Below are 20,308 nucleotides of genomic sequence, written 5' to 3' on the forward strand. Positions count from 1 at the left end.
ATGTAGGGTCCAGGGTTCTTCCTAGACATGAGCCCAGCTGTTCTGCAGGCAGAAGGTCTTAAACTGCACAGCCAAGTAACACTGTGCAAATGAGATTCAGGTGAAGAGACTGCCACAGCTTATTCACAAATGGATTAAATACCTCATAGTAAAGAAAACACAACTATTCGCTGCAATTCCAGGCTGCATGCTAATGGCAAGCATCAGGTTATTTCTTGGGTGACATTACATAATGTAATGACATTACATTATTTCTTTACAGTATTAATGGCTTCATGCCTTCCAGTGACCACAGTTCCAGTGTCTTAACTAATTTTCTAGGCAAGAAAAGTGAATTTAGTTTTCTAGTTTTATCCCCTTTCCCTAATGAGTTGAGGTACTCTGCTAAACCCAGTTTTCAGATAGCAATAAAACACTTCATGTAACTTTTTAATATGACTTGGGAAAATGTTTTCAATCTGTAATGCTTCACTTCCTTAAATCTGGGAAGTATCTTGGTTTAAATTTTTAATTTACCCAAAAAAAAAGTTACCTTAATTTTCATACTTGTCTTTATATGTAGTGGCCTGCACAATAGAATCCTGATCTTGGTCTTTACTGAGTTTTTATATTTAGTGTGTACATTTAATGAACATCAGCAGTAAGGTGTAGGTAATAAAAATTGATTTATTTTTTTCCTTTCCCTTGAAGTGAAGCAGATGGTCAGGCTTCAGGTGGGAGTGACACAGAAGAGTGGATCTTTACAATAAGAGAAAAAGACCCCAAGAATCTAGAGAATGGAGCAGCCCAGCCTTTGGAGTTGCAAAGAAATAAGGTGCTCAAAATATTGACTTCATAGTACAAGGAGATAATTCTGCTTTAATAATTTAGTGGGGTGATTTTATTTTATGCCTTTAAAAGCATTTATATTGTGAAACTTCCAGTACTTTTGCTAAAAATGTGTTTTCTGCAGTTGCCTTTCACAAAACTTTCTGAGTAAGCCTTGAATTTTGGGCATTCTGTTAATATGTCCTTTTTTGTAGTTGACAAAATACATACCAAAATATTTCTCTAGTTTGGAATAAAACCACTGGAGGAAGACCAGGCAATATTGTATTTTCAAAATCTCATTCCGTATAGTAAACTAAAACCAGTACATTGCAAATCTAGGCTGGAGTTTTGGAGAAGGCATTTTGGTCTTTTAAGGAAAAAGAATACAATGTAACAAAGAACAAAATGTGCCTGTGTCCAAAAAAAAAAAACCCACCAAAAAAACCCCACCAAACCCAAGCAACCCAGAATAAGGGATGCCTAGGAACTGCTCCATTGTATTTTCTGCAAGCTGTGTGGCCAGAGCAGGTTGATGCTGTGCTGGCTCTGAAAATTAAGGAGAAATATAAGAAAAATATTGTATCATCCAGGATGAACCTAGTAAATATCAGCATGTCTATGACTTGGTTAATGCTCAGTAGCATTGTGGGAGTTCAGTGGTTTTGGTTTGTGGTTTGTTTTTTTTTTCTCCCTTCTAATTTTGAGCTTGCGTGTATTTGAGGTGCTGCAGTCTCAAATTTTAATTCAGCCTCTATTTTCCACAGTGCTTTGGAATAATATGTTGTAGAACATTTTCCATGTATGGAAACAGAGCTTTCATAAAGTGTAGCATGTTGGAACTACATTTTGTCTTTATTAGCATACAATGAGTATTTTTTTTTCAAAAATAAAATTGGTCAGATTTTTTTTTTCTTTAAAGGAAAAGGATATCCCAAAGAGGCCTCTATCCCAATGCCTGTCTACAATTATATCCCCTTTATTTGCAGAGGTAAGTTATTGCTTTAAAACTTAACAATTCCAAGGTTTATCTGAAAAAAAATTGAAAAATATAATGAATGATACCTAAGTTTGCTACTACCCATTTTGAACTTGCTGTGTTAAGTTTTAGCTGTGCCTTTAGTATGTCTGCTTCTGAGATCTGTTCCTAACAATACTTGATATGCATGGTAGTAACATCAGCCATGCTGGCCTAAAGCAATGAACATGACAAGAAAAAGGTGTGTCAATGTTTGGATTGCAGCATTCTATTTTTGACACTACTTTATGTATTTATCTTATTACAAATTTCAAGCTCAAGATCTGTTCCAAGATACAGTTGTAGAACAGATCATAAAGAATTTAACTTTTGAATTTCAGGGTTGAAAACTGTATTTTGTTCCCATTCTGAGTTTTATATTTTTTATACTCTCTCCCCAAATACTTAAAAACAACTTTGAAAAAGAATATATGAAGGATAAGAGAAGAATTTATGAAGATATGATTATTTTTAAAAGTTGATAAAATTACTGCAGTGTATATGTATAAACTATAGGTGTGCAAGTATGGATACTAAAGTATAGGAAGCACATCTTGAAACCAAACAGCTGTGGGTAAATACTGCTTTTTTTCCCTTGGGATACTTTGTTGTCATTTTTGGCTGTGAGCATGCTGAAAAGGATGTGTGAAGATTGAAGACATGTGAAGATGAATGACATCCTGATAAGTACTGTAAAGACAAACTTCTGCTTGAAAAAAGTCTTCAGTGTCTGAGGGTCTATGATGAAAGTCAAATGCTGACATTGTGAACACTGATGGTCACTTCCTAACAAGCTTCTGCATTATATTGTGTATAGAAATATTTATTAGTATCTCATTAATATATTTCTTCCTGGTTTCCTTTCAGTTGAAAGAGAAGAGTGAGGTTTGTGGTGGTAACACAGATTCCATAGAAGAACTGAGGAAGGCAGTTTATTTAGCTGAAGAGGCTTGTCCAGGCATTGCAGATACCATGGTGTCACACCTTGTGCAGAGGCTTCAGAGGTAATGAAACTATTGCACTATGGCTTACAGAATTCTATAAATATTTGGCTTACATTGAATTGAAAGAATTAATTTTTGTTCCTAATGAAGAAGAAAACCACTTGTGCCTGCAGTTTGTGCAGTTGTGTTTGCTTACTGGAAAAACACCTAATCGTGTCAGCAGTTCTAATTTCTTGCTTCAGGTCATAGCACATATGCATGTTCATCCTGTTGGTGTGCATATTGTGTGTCAAATGAGACTGGACAGGCTTTTCCCTTTGCAGTTCATGTAAGGGACACACACTTCCTTGGTGTCTGGGTGTGTATTGCAGAGAACACTCTGTGTCACTCTTAGGTTCCTTTGCCCACATGGATAAATTGACTGTTCAGTTGGTCTGTGCTTCCCTCACTCACATGGTCAGTGGTTCCTTGTTCATTCATTAAAGACAGTCTGTATGGCCTTTGGGTGACACCTCCAAAACCAATATTTGGTCTTACTTCAAAAGGCCAAATTTCATGAGATTTTTCTAACTGCCTTCCTTAGGAATATATTAGGAACAAATAATCAATTTTCTGTTCCTTTAAATGCTGCACAAGAAAAGACAAGAAGTATAAATTTCAGAATTGCTGCTGGAAGAGGCTATAAATGTAACATTGACTCTAGGAGCCCGCAGCTGGTGTGAATCTCACAGCAGCCAGATTGGATTGCTTGGTACTAGAAAAAACTCATGTCAGTGATTAATCATGGACCACTACATGGAAAAAGATCACCCTAAGCAGGTGTCTTCCTTACACTGTCTCTAAGCACAGCTTGGTAAAGTTTAGGAATTCAGAGCTTTGAGGTTGAAGCACAGGATTTCCAGGCTGACCCTTTCTCCTTCGGTAAAAACCAATGCCAAGAAACTTGCAAGCAATCATGTTTGTTGCTTTATGGGCTGTTAAGAATGAAGCCCACTCAGCATCTCTAGTGCTGAAAGGTTACTTCTAATGCCAGATGTCCTGTCCTGTCTCATTTGGTCCTGGCAGACTTGAAAGAGCTGCTGGAGCTTCCATCTCAGTTGTTTCCATTAGGGGTTCCAAAATTGAATCCAGTCTTTCATCAGCTAATATTTCAGTGTCGTATTTTTATCAGTCTGGTACAGGATCTTCCTGGAACCGGAAACCTCAAAGACTTGATGCTGCAGTTGAGGCTGAAAATGGCCATGTGGAGACAGTGCCAAGACATGGGCATTTTTGGGGATGCTGGAAGTGATCTTACTTGTTCTGTCACGACAACAACATTCATAATTTTTGTCCTGCGAGAAAGAGCTCAGAACCCTTTATATACCTGTTTAGCATTGCTTTCCCTCTGTTCTGCTTCCTTGGACTGTTAGTGTTTTTGGAGCAGTTCTTAGAGCAGTGAAGGCAAGCACTCCATTCTCTTTCTAGCACAGAAAGAATTATTCATAGAGAATGTTTGTCAGTGGATCACATCTGGGTGAACTTTCTCTATTTTTCAGGGATTGTGTTCCAGCTAGTATGGGATAATGACTCCAGAAAGGGAGTGAAAGAATGAATAGGAAGAACTCCCACTAAAAATGAGCTTGAATCATTCCATAGCTTACTAGGTTTCACTTGGGGATAAACCTGTTTTTTGGAGCTGAAAAAGTAATTCCTTCTTGTTTGAGTGCTGCAAGAAGTATGCTCTGTTACATCATTAGGTCATTCAGTATAATACCCTCTCAATTTGATAGCTAATTACTGAAGTTAGATTTTCAACAACAAGTTTCTGATTACATTTTCACTCCCCCTTATGATTGGTTAGAACTGGATTTTGTAAGCTTGTCTGAATGAATTAACTGGGACCCTCAGAATAGCTGCCCAGTAATGTGCATGAACCCAGTAACCTTCCCCCTCCAGTTTTGATTTTGGATGTTTGGTGAAGTTTACTGGAAACTTAATGTGATTAAAAGGTGTGCTTATTTCTTTGGATGATTTAAGAATCTGCTTAGATCAAGAGACAGAGTTGTCCTGGCCCAGTAATATTTTGAAAATATTTGATGTAAGCTTGCAGAGTAGGAAAGTGGAGTCACTAAATGTTCTTCCATCATCAAGTGCTGCTCAGTAACACATTTGAGCACAGGTTGTTGCTGTTTGCTAGGAAAGCAGTGATACTCTTAACAGGGTTGTTCAGTTCCAAGGCTCTTCCTTTAAGGTGTGGTGGCAGTGGTGAGTGCCATTGTGTAAGGAAAAAGGCCAGAACTTCAACAGCATAAAATGGAATCCCTTCATTGCTGCTTCTTGTGAAATACCTTTCTAAAAGTTGCAACAGTAACTATTTCTTTTCCTCTTCAGATATTCCCTAGCTGGAGGAAGTTCTTCATCCTACTGACATACTCTTCCTTCCTGGCTTTCCCAAGACAGCAGAGATCCCATGGTGTCTGCACTGAAGGCGTGCACCCTAATGCTGTTCTGCCTCTCAGTCTCTGGAAAGTCCTTGGGAGAAAGGACATTCTAAGAGTGAAAATGAAGTCTCTTGGATGGAGGCAATCTTTTTCAGCTCCTTAAAGCTATAATTTTTTAAAATGATAATTCACATATTCCAGGGAGGTGTCCTTTTGTAAAATCTGAAATGTATATTTAGGTTTGTGATAGAGAAATTGAAGATATTGAGAAACCTCAGGTATCTTGCTTTAAGAATTCCACTGAGAGATGGAGCATGGTTGTTGGAATTGTGTACAGATATGTATATAATGTCTTTTTTAAAAGAAAGCCTTTCAATGTGCATAAGGAATCACTGTGTACAAAATGGTTAAGTGCTTTTGTAGATAATGTTAGTGGGGTAAACATTTGACAGGCCATAACTGAGTATTGCCTTGCCTTTATTACATGTAAAGTTTGAATTATGTGGTAAGTGAATCTCGGTTAGATTTTTGTGTGTGAAGTATTTGCCATTGAAAGAGTTAATCCTGTATTATAGAACCTTCTATTTGTACCTCAGCATAGACACAATTTTATTCTGTTTCTCTAGCATTTCTTTCTTTTTACTTATATTCTGAGCATCACTTTCTGTTTATGGTACTACTTCTAGTTGTTTTAAATTTCATACAACTGGTCTCTCAAAGCTTTAAACTTAAATGATTTTTTTTCCTAGAGAATGAGTTCTTTCATACCTTCCGTTTCAAACTGTGCCAATGCAAATTCTGAAATAGTTCAGTTTTAGTAACAGATATTTGTGAAGCTTGTGAAATTCAGACACAGTTTTTTTTTCACCTGAACATGTTTAAATGCTCAGAGAAATCTTTATTCCCTTCATTTATTCTGAAATATCTCCTTAAGGTGTAAATTCTAAGACAGTGGCAAGTATTTCTTTATCATGCCCATTTTTATCATTAAAACGAATGTCTTTAGGCATAAAAGAAAAATCATCCATGGATTCAGTATTTGGTCTCGCTGCCTGGATCTGTGCATCTCTTTACCAGAATGGATAGATGTTGAACAGAGAGACTGAGAAACAGCCCAGGTGCTGTGTGCTGGCTCCTGCTGCTTGCCTCTCCAGAGAAAAGTTACTTCTTGAAATTCTGAATTTTAAGATTTCCACTATTCCTGTGAGGGTTTCTAGATAGCTGACTTCAGGTGTCATAGATGTTGGAAACAGTAATACTAGTTCATTACTTGTATGCACAGTTGATTAGGTAGCTGCTATTTTTTTTCCCCCCACAGTATTACTCTGAGGTTCACCTTGGTTGGTTTCACCAAGAGTATATTCAGGTTCTTCTTATTCCAGTAGCTAAGAGAGCATTTTTGCCTTCTTTTAATGAGAAAATTAATGACTTTATGCTTTGCATGACCGTGAAGTAACTTATATATTTACTTTTTTAAAAAAAATATGGATGGAAGCTTTGGAACAGAAAGGCTCAACATTTAAAATACAGGCATATCTGCCTAGCTTGGTACAAGAAACCCAGGTACTCTAACCATTGTGGAAGCTGGTGAGGTCTCCTTCCAGGACTTCTATCACCATGGTAGCCCTTAGTCTATGCATATTAATAGCCTTAATTTATTAATTTAAGAATTTAACAGTAAGAGGACACTGTCTTGCTAACAGAGCTAGTAAACTTCTGCCCAGGTTGGAACAACAGTTGGAAGAAATGTGGGTGTGTGTTCATCTTGAGAGCATGCTTTCAGGCATTACTCATTTGCCAGCCTAATGAGGTAATGGGTTTCCTTTATGGCTAAGGAAATTTAAAATAAATTGAACAATGCTAAAGTTTGAGCAATGTTTTACAACTCCACTTAGATTAATAGTTTTAATTATGTTGTTTAGTGTGCTCTTAAGTGTTATGGATAGGCTCACTTTTGAGGGAACAAATTTAGCACTGCTTTTGTGAAATGGGCATCAGAATGCAGTGCAATGGAAATTTACCTGTTAATGCCTCAAAATGAAAACATTCAGCCTTCAATAGATCCCTGTGCTGTGAATGCACAAGGAATTCAACAGGTGTGTTTGCACTGGAAATGTAAATTGATCAGTGTAAGCTGTTCCCTAGTCATCTGTTAATGTAAGAACTGGAAATTAAAGTGAGCTTAATTGGAGATGCACAGAACTCTGAGACTTAGTGGGGAAGTTTAAACTTATGCTACTGACTTGATTGTCAAGAATTTATCAATCAGTAAGTTGAATTAAATTCTAAGCTACACTCTTTGAACACTCATTTGAAAAGTTCTATGTATGTGTTTTGAGTTGCATTTTAGTTGTGTTCCAGGACTGTATGTTGAGGAAGTACTTCTCTGAGTAGAAGAATTTGCTTGATGTGTCAGAGCTTAAGATGAATAAGACTTGTGGCGAGGGCAGGTGGCCAAAAGGCTTGGGCATTTAGAAGAAGACAAGACCTCATTTATGGTAGAGATGTGTATTTTTATATGTAATATACAGATTATTTAAATATAGACTATCTTAAACTGAGATTCACTGAAAAAAAGCGTGCTGTATCTTGAATGTAGAAGTACAATCATTTGCTATTAAAAAGTATTGATGCTTTAAAAATCAGGTCTATATTGGTAACAGAAGAGGAGCTTCATTTGAAAGAAGCACCACCTCAGTTTCTCAGAGGAAAATAAGTGTATTGATATTTTTGAGAGGTTTTTTCATGCTTAAAACATGTCTGTGTTACGATGTTGCACTGATGATTTTTCTGTGCAGGTAGTACTTCACTCAGTCTTGACTATACTAAATGACAAGCTATCCCTATTTATGCAAACCTTTAAATTAGTAGGACTGCTTATTTGTCAGGGATTTCATGATTAGGCAGTAAATAAACTGTTTAAAAACAATAAAATCAGTTATTTGAACTGAAGGCTTGCTTTTTTATAACTCTCAGATCTATTTTATTACCTTAATTTTCTCTGCAGTTGCACTTTGTAGTTGCTGACCAGTTCACTGAAGGATGATGTGCTAGGGCACAGAACACTTGTGGTGTATTAACAAAGCAGTGACTTCACTCTGCAGTGCCATGGTTCCTTTGCAGCTCCATCATTGTGTGTGAAGACTTGTGGAATGCCCTAACTGGGGTGTTCTGCCCCCGCTGTGCAAGAGGGGCAGGTGGAGGGGGAAGGTGAGGCTGAGTGTGTTGGCACCTCACTGCAAAGCAGCTGGCTCAGTGTGAGTTCACATCCTCCTGTAGCCTGGCACCCCATCATCTGCCTTTTAATGTGCTTTTCATGTAGTTGGGCAATGTCTTCTTTAGGTCTCACTACTTTCTGTCATGTTCTGTATTACTTTTTAAACTGCGTGGTACCAGTTTGTAGGAATTTTACAGTAACCTGGCTTTGAAGGAAATGTGTTTTGCCTTTACAAATGTCACCATTGGAAGATTATCCAGAGTGCTGATAAGCACAGGTGTCGTGTAAAGATCAGGACAATTCCAAATCAGTTTTGTAGGCTGCTGGGGAGGAGCTGAAGGTATAGCACAAATGTCTTTCCTGTTTTTTTAGCCGTGTTGTGCAGATGTGCTGGGAACTGCATTGAGCACATGTCATGGAGAAATCGTATGCAAGGGTTTCCTGCCACCTCTAATGCATGATTACAGAGGACCATGAAAGTGTGTGTCTTGTTTTCTGTAATGTTGCTGCCTGTTTATAACCGTGTAGAGTAAAAGTAAAATTTAAATTTTACTTTTGTCACTCTACACCAACACAGTAAACCTCCTTGTACACTACGTGACCTAGAAATAAAGAAGGAAAAGTTTCATGAAATGTTGCCACGTGAGTGGTCAGTGAGATGAGATTCAGGGCCCCTTCCCTGGAGGAGATGCTCTGTGGGCTTCTAGAGCAGTTATTGCCCATGTGTCAGTAATGATATGCAGAAGGGTTATTAAACAGTGTTGGGTTTTTTGTGGCAATCAACTCAGATTTTGTAGCACTTGCAGATGGCAGTGATTTAAAACCCACCTTGTAGCCTCCATCCTGCCAGCCCAGTGAAACTGATTAAGTGCTCACAACAAACTACATGGATTGCACCTTTACCTGGTGACAAACTGTGACAGCTGCACTCCTGTAGTTGTACTTCATTACTATTTTCTGCTGCTAAAAACTGTATGTGTGGCACATTGCCCATTATTTTGTCCCCTACCAGGTTTCCTGTGCCCCAGGGCAGAGGCAGTGTCCCTGTGCTGTAGCAGCTGGAGTTGTGCATCTGCCTGCACGTAGGTAACTGTGCTTTTGAGGGCTAAGACCATGTAATTGGTCCTGTATAGAAAGAAAGAATGGGCAAGATTGGGCTTTTCAGGTCTTTCTTGATCCTCTTTCTTGTTCTTGGCTGATGGAATGGCAGGCTATTACACCTGATTTTGTCTCTAAAACGAATTTTTCTTCCTCCTTAGTCAGAGACTTTCATCAAGATTTCTGCAATCACAGCATGTTTTCCCCTACCTGCTGACTTGTCTTTCAGTCTGTCATTTTTGTCTGGTTTCAGCTGAATTTACAAAGGCATTAAGGTGTCAGTGTTGTTCAAATAAAATGTTCTGAAAAGAGGTAGGTTTGAGGTATATTATCAAACACATCTTAACAGAGGTTAAATTAGACAGCAGATAAATGGTGGAGATGCTTAATCTTGTTGAAAAAACCACAGGAGTCCAGGCTTTTTTGATCCCTTTGCCTGTGGTGCTACCTCCTGAGGCAATGAAATCCTGTTTTGTTTTTATTTGTCCATTATTGGAAACTGGCAGCTATTTCATGGTGAGTAATAACAGCACCAGCAGCAAATCTCCTGGAGTGCCCCGTCTGAGGTTTCCCTGCAGCTGAGAGAGATGTGTTTAGTGATAGCTCCTGACCTGGCACACAGTGACCCTCCCTCTCTGCAGGCCCTGCCTGGCTGAACAGGCAGTGCTATGATGTGAATCAGGATTAAAAATAAGTGGTTGTACATTAGAGCTTTCTAGTACATTGAGTTTTATTCACACATGTGGACTCTGCCCATTTCCAATATATGAGCATCAAGACAATTGATTTTACTCTCTTACTATCATTTCAGTTTTGGGTTAACCCTGGGAATAAACACCTAGAAAAATGCTGACAGGTGACAGCAGTTCAGATGGTTCCATTTTATAAAGAAATTAAAAATCACACTAGTAGAGAAGAAAAAAAATTCTTGTGTTAGACTTTTTTTAAAATAGGAAAAATAATACAAAAAGGTGAAAATGGTGATTAGGTGGGCATTCTGAGAGTTGCACCCACAGTCTAACTTGGTCTCTGCTGTTAACAATAAATATCACTGTATTTTGGTCTTTGCCTTATTTTCCAAATTCACCTCGTGTAAAAATGAAACTTAATGAGAAAAACTGTTACTTGATTTCTTTGGAGAGCTCAGAATAAACTACTGCAGCAGACAGCAGTTAATGAACATTTTATCCAACAAGCCCCAGGCTTTTAAATTAAAATTCAGTTTTGGCTGAATTAAGGCCATGGCCCTCAATATAATTTACATTTTAAAAAGCCTTTCACTGTTACAGACAACAATTCTAAAGGGAAGAGGCAGGGCCCTGTCTTGCAAGGTACTATTTTACCACTCAGTAATTTTTGGCAGGACCAGGTCTGCAGCATTTTACTTCATAGCAACATAGAGTGCTGTTGCTTTTTCAGCATTGTTTGCCCAGACCAGTATGGCTGCAGCTGAGTTGTTGTTCACCTATGCTGTGCTATTTCCTCTTCTCCTCACTATGCAGATCAGTGCTCGCATTCCTGGACAGTCCTGAAGCACTGGAATTCCTGTATTCCCTACAGGGCAGGGTGACAGGCTCAGAATGGACAAGGCAGGGGGACCTGCAGCTGAGAAAATGGGCTTCAGATTTTCCTACCTACTATCCAACTTTGTCCTTCAGCACATCTTAGCCAGAGGCAGTGCTCCAGGGTAGGTGTGATTATTGCACTGGTGTGGAGAGCCAGGGGCACTAGCTGAGGCAAAGAGCAACTGCAGCACTCTACCTGCCCAAGGGGCTGAAGGTCTCCCTGCAGCTGAAGGAAATGCTCTGGAAAGAGTTTCCCTTTGTCAGGATGTGCTTGGATTTGGCCATGAGGACTGCTGCTTGTCCTAAAGGGTTTGGAGCCCATCCTCATCTCGGACAGAGGTATGTCTGGGGTTGGGGGTAACAGAAAGAACACTTTACTGTCTCGAAACAGCCATATGTACAATGGTGGAGTGAGGTATTTTATTCCCTTTTGTTGTGAGCAAAGCTGTAAGAAGCCATTTTACACATCGCACACAGACAAGCCATTAACAGAGCAAGTAGCTGGATGAAGAAAAAGCAGGGATAGAACTTTTTTTTTCAGCTTTGTTTCCCAGACTGACCTTCAGGCCCCCTCTGCTTAGCACCGTGCTTCCTCCAAGGCCTGTAATGGTGATGGGTGTTACCAGCACAGCAAACTTCTGCCAGTGGAAGTTTTACATCACCCTAGTGACAATGTTTCTTAGAACATGAAGGAAAGGATCTAAGCCTTGCAGATACAGTGCTGCTGCCAACCTTCTCAGCGCCACCAATTTATCCAAAATGCGGTGCCAGCTGATGTTGAAGCTAGGCATACAAAATGGGTAATTCTGCTGCAGGTTGTGTGAGTCACTCTCTGTCTGCCTGAGCCACAGGGGAGAGAGGGAGAGACTGAAATTCCAACAATAAACTGCAAGTCAATTTGGGATGTGTAGCAAGCAGGATGAAAACTCGGGGCTTCAGTAGTACCCCCCAGCTTAGAGCAATTTAGTTACCAAAACACTACAAATGAATCACAAATAGCTGCGGTTCTTGTAGCATACAGGTTTTCTTTCAAGTTTGTAAAACAAACAGCAGAATGTCACCACAGCCTTTAATTTCTTCTTGTACATAACCATTCACAGTACATTAACAGCCCAAATAATATTGCACTGGATTATTTTAAAAACTTTTCGTCTTGCAAGTAGTACTCACTTTTCAAAGCCAACAGATGAACAGTTTGGTCAACTTGCACCAAAAAAATGGTTAGATAAGAACCCTATACTTTATTTATACCACATGGATTTGTGACCCCAAAGGGAAATGAGAATGAGCTGTCAACTGTTTCCTTGTTAAACATAGAAAATTAGTAAATCGTTGCTGATTAAATGTAGAAAGACTGGGGAAAAAAGCATGAAATCTGAAGGTTATCTCATTCCTGTTAGACTGCTTGCTGTATATATAATTATATTCTATACTGTGAAAATCCATCTACATTTAAAAGCCCAGCAGTCTACAGATTAACATGGTAAAAAAAAAATAATATATTTTTATGAAAAGAGAAGAAAATAGTGTTTGCCTCAGAGGAGAAAGTTTTCAGATTTCAGTCATCTGGGAGTTCTTTTAGGTGCAATCTTTGAGGCAACAAAACGTCTTTTGGCATTTGGCACTCTAATAAGGACAATATTTTAATACTGGCACAAGCTAAAAACAGCACAGAATGACAAAATAGAAGACATGAAATGAACCGCAGCCACTGGGATGATGGTAAGCTAGTTTGTATATTCAGAGAACTTAAACAGTTTTGCTGAGGAATTGTGAAAGTTTCTGCAAAACCATACTCAATTCTCTTCTTTTACCAAAGTGTAAGTTTTCCTAAACTTGGAGGGAGAAAAAGAGTTTCAAATGTCCTCTAGAAAATCAGCAGCTGCTGGACAATCAACACAGCGGCTTGTTCAGCCGTCAATAGGCGTGAGGCTCTTTGTGACTCAGAGCTCGAGTGCGAGAGGCAGAGCTGGTGGCACTTCGGATCACTTCCATCCATCTGTGAGAGGCACCAGGACAGACACAAACAAAAGGAAGGTCAGTTCCCAGGGGAGGAGTTCTTGACAGGTACAGTCTGTGCTATTGGTTGTACGGTTTGATTTTTAGTGCCTGCGGGAGCATCTTCCTACTTCACCCCTAAATCTGTCTCAAGGCAACTTCCAAAACTGTAAGGAGGTTTAGAGAGAACAGACAGCAGATCCCAAACAGCAGGTATGGGTCCCAAAACTTGTGAAGTTAATAATGGTTTTACTTGCTCTGCAGACACCAAATATCTTTTTTCTGAGTGGTCCAAGCAATGAGTAATTGAGACCAACCATTCTTAATCTGAGAGCAAAAAAATGTACTTTAGCTGCAGTTTCTGCTTGTTTTTCCTAGAACTGATAAAAGCATTTTGTGTTTTTATTTTATCACCACTTTCCTACAATTTGCCTTGTTTATAGTTTTGGACTGACATGGCTAAAGGTTAAGAGCAGCTTTCTTTGATGAAGGCATCATGATTTTTGACATGTTCATGCTTCATATAAAAGAGCTAAATTAGTTCCCTGTATGAACAATCCCAAACCACAAATTAGGAGGAGTAGTGCCTTTTCCCTGACTCTCCATGTATCTGAAGTTCAGTGGGAGGTGTAAAAATTACATGGTGAAGTGGCATAAATATGTAGTAGGAACAGCTGCTTCTATAAAAATTGGAAATTGGAATTTTTTTTCAGGTGTGGATTTTCCATGCAGTTGTACTAAAGGAAGCCAAGCTATTTTGAAGAGCTACTGAGGTGTCCTGTGATCTGTTCACATGCTTCCTGAAGTCTGAGGCATGGAGCTCCCCATACAGCCAGCCTGATCCATTTTGACTGGATAATTCCAGGTTTTGCAGTAATTACTATTACTGCTTCCATATCATCACAACCAATCACTTGATTTTAGCAGTATCAGGTTTAAAACTTCCTTTATAATTTTAAAAGGTCCTTTCCCCAGTTGTGCTGAACCACTTGCCTGTATTACTGAACCAACTTACTAAATAAACTTTGTATCTACTAACCTTTGGAAGAATGCTCCTGGCATTTAACAAAAATTTTCTCTCAAAAACAAACTTACCTTTCAAAGGTGTATTCACTTTCAGCCCTGAAGTAGTACACATGGGATTTGAAATGTAGCTTGAACACATAATCTTTGTGAATGTTTTCAGATTCAGAAGGAAGGGTAAGTGAATATCCCAATAAAGGAAGGCTGGCTAAAGGATGATTGTCCTGAAAAGATATGATGGAAAGTGCTCTGAGATCAAATGCCCTTAAATAAAGAAAGCATAAGTAAATGGAAAGCAGATACACACCCTCATTTAAAGATCACCGTGTTTCTTTCTGCACATGTGCAGAAAAAGACCAGATTTATACAATTGCAATAAGATTAATTGTCTGGTAGTTTCAGTTGGTCATCATTACAGACCCTCTGCATAAGGATCTGCTGCAGGCTGATCCTATCATTATTTCCTTGAAGGAAAGCTGGCTAATATCTTGGAGTTTCACTGCTTTCGAACTGATGAACATAATGCTCCATCATTTGCCACTGGCAGGGCACCACCCAGGTTCATCCTCAGCTTGCAAACTCCTACTCCTTTAGAGCTGTGCTGGCCACCCAGCAGGGTCACTGCTGAAGTGCAGTTACTGCATGGCAAACGATTTCTTTATCCCTCTTACGTGTGGAATATCCTCCAATTCCTTCTTTCATCATTAAGGATTTCTATAACAAAGCATCATGTATCAACTCAAGTTACTTTGTGCTTACGCCCTGCTCAAACAGATTCAGAAGTCCAACAGATTCTAAACAGGAATCCCCTACTTCTGCAGTAGGATATTTGCTCAGGTAGATTAAATCATTGACCACTGTTCTCTTGTTTGGCTTAAGTGTCAGTAATGGTAAACAGAATTTGTAAGTCACTATTAAGTTTTTAATTGTAGTGATAAAAGCCTGGTTTGAGCTTGCACCACAGCTTCTGAGCAGTGGTGAGCTCTGCTGTGCTTTCAAGAATGATCTGTACTGTGACTGCTGAAAGCTTCAGGAAAGAACTGGCCCAGGAGCAGTGAGAACAAGCCCTGCTCTGTGTGCCAGTGGCAGTGAAGGCTGTGTGTGCAGCTGTGCCCAGTGCACCTGCTGCTCCAGCCTACAGCATCCCTGACTGATATCCACTTCTCTCTCAGCTGCCTCTTTGGAAAAGAACCCCCCACTGTCATCTCCAGCCACTCACACTTGCCCGGTCGGTTACCTGGTGCGATTTATAGAAGAACATGCAGAAGTTGGTGAACACCACCCAAAGCTTCTGCCACCCGTTGCTGTTTTTGAATTTTCTTAGCAGATTTCCAGACAGCTGGTTCTGAAACAGATCAAAAGCAGCCAAGTAAAACAGTGAAAGGTGCCTGCAGTTTAGTTATCGTAAGAAAAATTATTTGCTTTTATCTGGTTTTATGTGACCTGGTTGTAAATGAAAATGTTTCAACTGACTGGACATACTTTTCTTCTGCATTTTTCTACTGCTGAGCAGTAGGTAAGTACTTTACATATTTTTTTGTTTGCAGCTGGGTACTTCCAAAAACTCAAAGCTACTACACTAATTATTTTATCAACTGAGGTGGCTTTTGGTAATCTGTTACTAAACCTCAGTCTTGTTAATCCTACTGTCTTCTTTTAGAATGGTACTTAAATAGAATGGAAACAGAAAGTCTGACATGAGTTTGTGATGTAAAGGAAAATTATGACATACTTTAGAATTGCAGATAGAGACCGAGGTCTCTGTACCCAGGGACTTCACATGGTACTTTTCAAAGATTTCAAAAACAAGGACTGTTCACCTTATTTCTAGCTGGATTTTGGCTAGTTTAACATAAAGGAAGAGTAAGCCATAACCAAGTACATGTATTTAATGGCTGGTTGAACCAACTGCTCTTCATATAGTGAAGATGGAAAGCCAGGCATCATTGTTCCTTGCAAATGAAGGGGGGTTCTCAGTGAATTATCAATGACTTCCCATTCCTTGTTGACTGTAGGGCTCTTGCCTGGATCACAATAGCTGTTTACATCATTCTCTTTATCTAATGCAGAAGCTAACAACTTAATCTGTAAACCTTAATAGTTGAAATCTGGGGTTCCTCGTGTAGCTACTACAAATGAAGTATTCTTAAAAAGTTCTGTTTTCACCAGCCTTGGATATGCATTAAAGCCTTTCCTTTAACTCATCCTGTTCTCTGATATCTGGACAACTGCCTCCTTGCCCTAAGTTACAGGTGTACTCCTTAATTTTCTGTTACCTCATTACTCTGGAGGATATCATAAAAGGACAGGCTTTGCATTCGGTACCAGCAGACATATGAAATGGAAACAGGCCGCTGATCACTGATCAGTCCAGCAGGTAGGGAGGAACAGTCACTGACAGAGAGAGGCTCTTCTACCACGAGAGAGACAGAAAGGAGGGAGAGACACAAAGAAAATAAACGATAATGCTGAAGTGAGAGGCACCGACAGGACGAGGTGAGCATGAGCGGGCCCTGCCACGCATGGAGCAGCAGTGGAGCTGGAGATGTTTTCACAGAACAAGGCATGGCTCCAGGGTTGCTTGGTCTTCACTGCTTGGTGTTCATTGGAGGCACAGGGAAGGAACAAAAATGAGCAACAATGAACACTGATCTCAGACCTAGTTAGATTTGCCTAACTAAATGTTTTAATCATTAGAATGAGTCACTGGTATAAGTTCTATATCTAATTAAGGCCTCTGCTTTAGGGAAAAATACGAGACCTTGTCCTGTGCTGAACTATTCCTCCCTTGCAGGATATAAGGGTATGAAGAATGGAAAATCCCACCTATGTGGGACCGAAATGAGGCTCTACAGTCAGCATTTTTCAGCATGGAATATTTTGTCATACTTCAGCAACAAATTCACCTCCTGTTTAAAAACAGAGGCAGTTACACAAACTATGAATATGTTTGTTCTTACATCACTGTGTTCTGCATCAGTATCTCTTCTCTAGAGCAATGGGGGGCTGATGTTTGAGGGCTGCCATGCGAGTGCAGATCCACTCAGCTTTAAGATTCCTTCTTCCATTTTCATAGAGCATAAATTTTCATTTGCTAAGGGCTGTGATAAAGTACACAGAGCTCCTTGGACTGTCTTCAGTGAAGGAAGAACACCTCAGCAGGCTTACCTCATCCTAAAACCTACACTAAGCTAGAAGTCTTTCATTTCAATCTTTGAAAAGACAATGTCTGCACCTCGGCTGTTGAGTACAGAATTAACAAATGTGTATCAAATTGGCTTAGCTGTGATCAGAGTGGTGAAAAAAGGGGTTTATTTTGAGGTGGAAAATGCAAATAAAGAAAAAGCAGATGAGACTGAGCAATGAGACAAGGTTCCAGAAAAGATGGCTAGGTAAAGAAAGTAAGTTAGTAATACACATAATTGAAACTCTGGCTGCAGCAGCTAAAGACAATATCCTTTCCGCTCGACTTAATGCCTCTGTAGCTGAAAGCATTAAGACAGTTTGAACTGCTTCACATTCTAAAGGGGATCAGGTTTTTTTTTGACAGTTGCTTCTATGAAAATTACTGCTCTAACTGATTGTACAGAGGTGCACTATAGGAGCAGGTCTGTGCTGCTTGAGTGATGGTTTATGCCATCACTTGGGAATATGGGAGGAGTTTTAATAAGCGTGCCTGGAACTTCCCCAGGAGGAGACAAGGGAACAGCGCACTTGTTAAGGAGGAGCAAAAAGGAAATTGTCATTGAAAAGCGAGCCTGGAGCTGCAGTTCAGGTGGTTCTGAGGCAGATACCTCCACAGCAATACTAAAGTCGATCATTGAAACACTGGTATTTCTGTGCCAGCAGACGTGCACCGTAGTGTTGCCACGGTGGGGTGACTGACGTTCGAGTGAGGTGCGGGATGCACTGAGGTCGTCCTCAGATTCCTGGTCTACAGTAGTTTCATCAGGAGACTCTATGAAATGCAGGGAAAAAGCATCTTTCTTCCTCTATGCAACAACATATATAATTGGAAAAATTAAACAAATCAATCCTGTCCGCAGTATTGAGAACTAATTTTAAAACACCGTTTTAGAAATAGTTTTGTGCAGACTTAAAATAGATTATTATATTTTATATATTTAATTTATGTGTTTCTGCAAGTGTTAGAATTAAAAGCTAACTACCATACTTTGTTGGTGTTTTTAATACCTTCCAAGGACAGGCACTGCCCAAATAGTTCCTGGAATCATTATGCTTAAGTCACTTCTCTATTCAATGAAACTTTCTGCTAACATCAACAAGAACATTAAAATGGCACATATCTCAATATATCTATACATATATATGTGTATAAATCAACTTCAAATGTCTCAGTTTGACTTGTGGCCAGCACTTCTCACCACTTTGCTTAGAAGCAGCCACAAATCATACTGACAAAAATGAATAAAACCTACTCTGGCATTTACTTACTATTGTCAGGTGGGCTGCTTGCCAGTAACTCTGGGGCAGGGCCACTGCTTTTCTCTGCCAGGTCTATTGCCATCTGGATGTCCTCAGTCCATTTGTCCATTTCAGCACGGGAACTAACAATGAAAATTCAGATTTTATTCATTTTCATACAGGCTGAAAGCAAACTCTAAGAAATAGACACAAGCTGAGCTTACTTTTAACTGAAATAAATGAATTCAGACACAAAATGCTACATTTTTCTCCCTGATTACTTAGTTTTCGTTCCAACTTGCACAATTGCCACTCTATTTTGTCCCATCCACTTTTTTCTTAACAAGTGGCTTTCAGGAAAGAATATACCTTTGAGAAGATGGTTTTAGGAGCAAATACAAACAAAATGATGCCTCTCTGTCCCACTGTGACAGCTGCAGAGAAATACAACTCACATGTGGACTTTGTCTCCACTGAATTACCTTGCAGCAACAACGATGGACTGGTGTTGACCTCGTAGTGTCAGGCAGTGAGGAACTCCCCATTCCTCCTCACTTTCCTCCATCTGAGAGGTAAAAGGCCAAATGCAGTCAGATTGCAGGAAGTACATATTTCTTAAGGTGAAACAGTGAACTGAATGAGCTCTTACCATTGGGGAAAGAAATAGGAGAAATGCTCACAAACAAATTTGAGCTAGGTATTGAGGAAAAAACCAGTGCCTTGCAAACTGGAAAAATAGTAAATTCTGCACTGACATCTTGAACCAAAAGCATGGCTTTGTCTGCTTTGTGTCCAAGAAAATAGCAGTAGTTTTATCAGAAGAATGATTCATTGTACAAAAGGATGTGTTAAATGCTGGGAGTGCCCTGGGAAATGCAGCATAGCACAGTTCTGCTGAGAGCAAGTCCAGGCCAAATGGCCACCAACCACTGAGTAGATTCCTTGAAATGCTAGATAAAACTTGAAACCTTGCAAATGTTTAGAGAAAGTCAATTACTGTGGTAGTGACAATTCAATTCTCAGGAGAACAGCAAAGAATTGATACCAAACAGTGAGAAGTTCCATTGAAAATAATGGAGGGAATGAAAGCTTTTTGAAATCAGCAAAAATATTTTTGGAACAACACAAGAAGAGGTAAATAGGTGCTATTGGCTTGAAATGGCTGTTTTCCAGAAGAATTGCAACAAGAGCTCCAAATAACATTTTGCTGCCAGATTCCCACTACTTTGGCTTTAAAATATAGAACTGAAAACATTAGGAAATGCATTTTTAATAGAAATGAGATTGTTGCTACTGTTTACTTGTCTTGTAAACAGTAGCAACTTACTTGAATTGGGGACGAATTACTTGTAAGAATCATGTTCAATTTAATAGTTGAAAAAAACAAAGAACCCATCTCCAGAGAAGTCTGTATTGTGAGGAAGCAGCCCTCAAAAATGCCTTTTCCTCTTTATAGAAAGCTGAATTTCTTTCTTTGTATTACACACAAATATGAGGGGGCTCACTTTGCTATGTGATCACCTCTGTGCAGAAGGCTGCAGGAACAGATGCTGAACCCAAGACAGATTTAGAGATCATCCCCCTTTGCTGCTGTTTTCAGCCCAGCAGAAATCCATCAAGCAATTAAGATGGGACCACAAATGGCCACTTAAGCATGAATCCCTTAAGCTCTCACAATACTTACTGTCATGCCATACAGTGGAAGATGCCCATGCACTTTAAACTGATTGGATGCTGTCAGGCCTCTACTTGTGTACAACAGGATATCATTAAACTGAAAAGCAAGGATA

General features: G+C 39.4%; 2 protein-coding genes across 8 annotated transcripts in view; one reads left to right on the forward strand and one right to left on the reverse strand.

The window, feature by feature from the left end:
• The window catches only part of STK24 (serine/threonine kinase 24), a 52,533-nt gene extending 44,394 nt beyond the window's left edge, over positions 1–8,139 (forward strand). For all 3 annotated transcript variants that reach the window (XM_036406886.2, XM_054518574.1, XM_054518573.1), the window contains exons 8-11: positions 691–814; positions 1,730–1,798; positions 2,693–2,829; positions 5,143–8,139. In XM_036406886.2, coding sequence (XP_036262779.1) covers positions 691–814; positions 1,730–1,798; positions 2,693–2,829; positions 5,143–5,179 — 367 coding nt within the window. In that variant the 3' untranslated portion in view covers positions 5,180–8,139. The remainder of the gene's footprint in view (positions 1–690; positions 815–1,729; positions 1,799–2,692; positions 2,830–5,142) is intronic.
• Positions 8,140–11,470: 3,331 nt separating this feature from the next.
• The window catches only part of FARP1 (FERM, ARH/RhoGEF and pleckstrin domain protein 1), a 201,312-nt gene continuing 192,474 nt past the window's right edge, over positions 11,471–20,308 (reverse strand). For all 5 annotated transcript variants that reach the window (XM_054518572.1, XM_036406875.1, XM_036406866.1 and 2 more), the window contains exons 21-27: positions 20,203–20,292; positions 19,001–19,083; positions 18,549–18,661; positions 17,888–18,051; positions 15,331–15,438; positions 14,166–14,317; positions 11,471–13,071 (exon numbers count right to left, since the gene is read on the reverse strand). In XM_054518572.1, coding sequence (XP_054374547.1) covers positions 12,990–13,071; positions 14,166–14,317; positions 15,331–15,438; positions 17,888–18,051; positions 18,549–18,661; positions 19,001–19,083; positions 20,203–20,292 — 792 coding nt within the window. In that variant the 3' untranslated portion in view covers positions 11,471–12,989. The remainder of the gene's footprint in view (positions 13,072–14,165; positions 14,318–15,330; positions 15,439–17,887; positions 18,052–18,548; positions 18,662–19,000; positions 19,084–20,202; positions 20,293–20,308) is intronic.

This window comes from Molothrus ater, chromosome 2 (genome assembly GCF_012460135.2).
Source record: "Molothrus ater isolate BHLD 08-10-18 breed brown headed cowbird chromosome 2, BPBGC_Mater_1.1, whole genome shotgun sequence".
In the NCBI taxonomy this organism is placed as follows: domain Eukaryota; kingdom Metazoa; phylum Chordata; class Aves; order Passeriformes; family Icteridae; genus Molothrus; species Molothrus ater.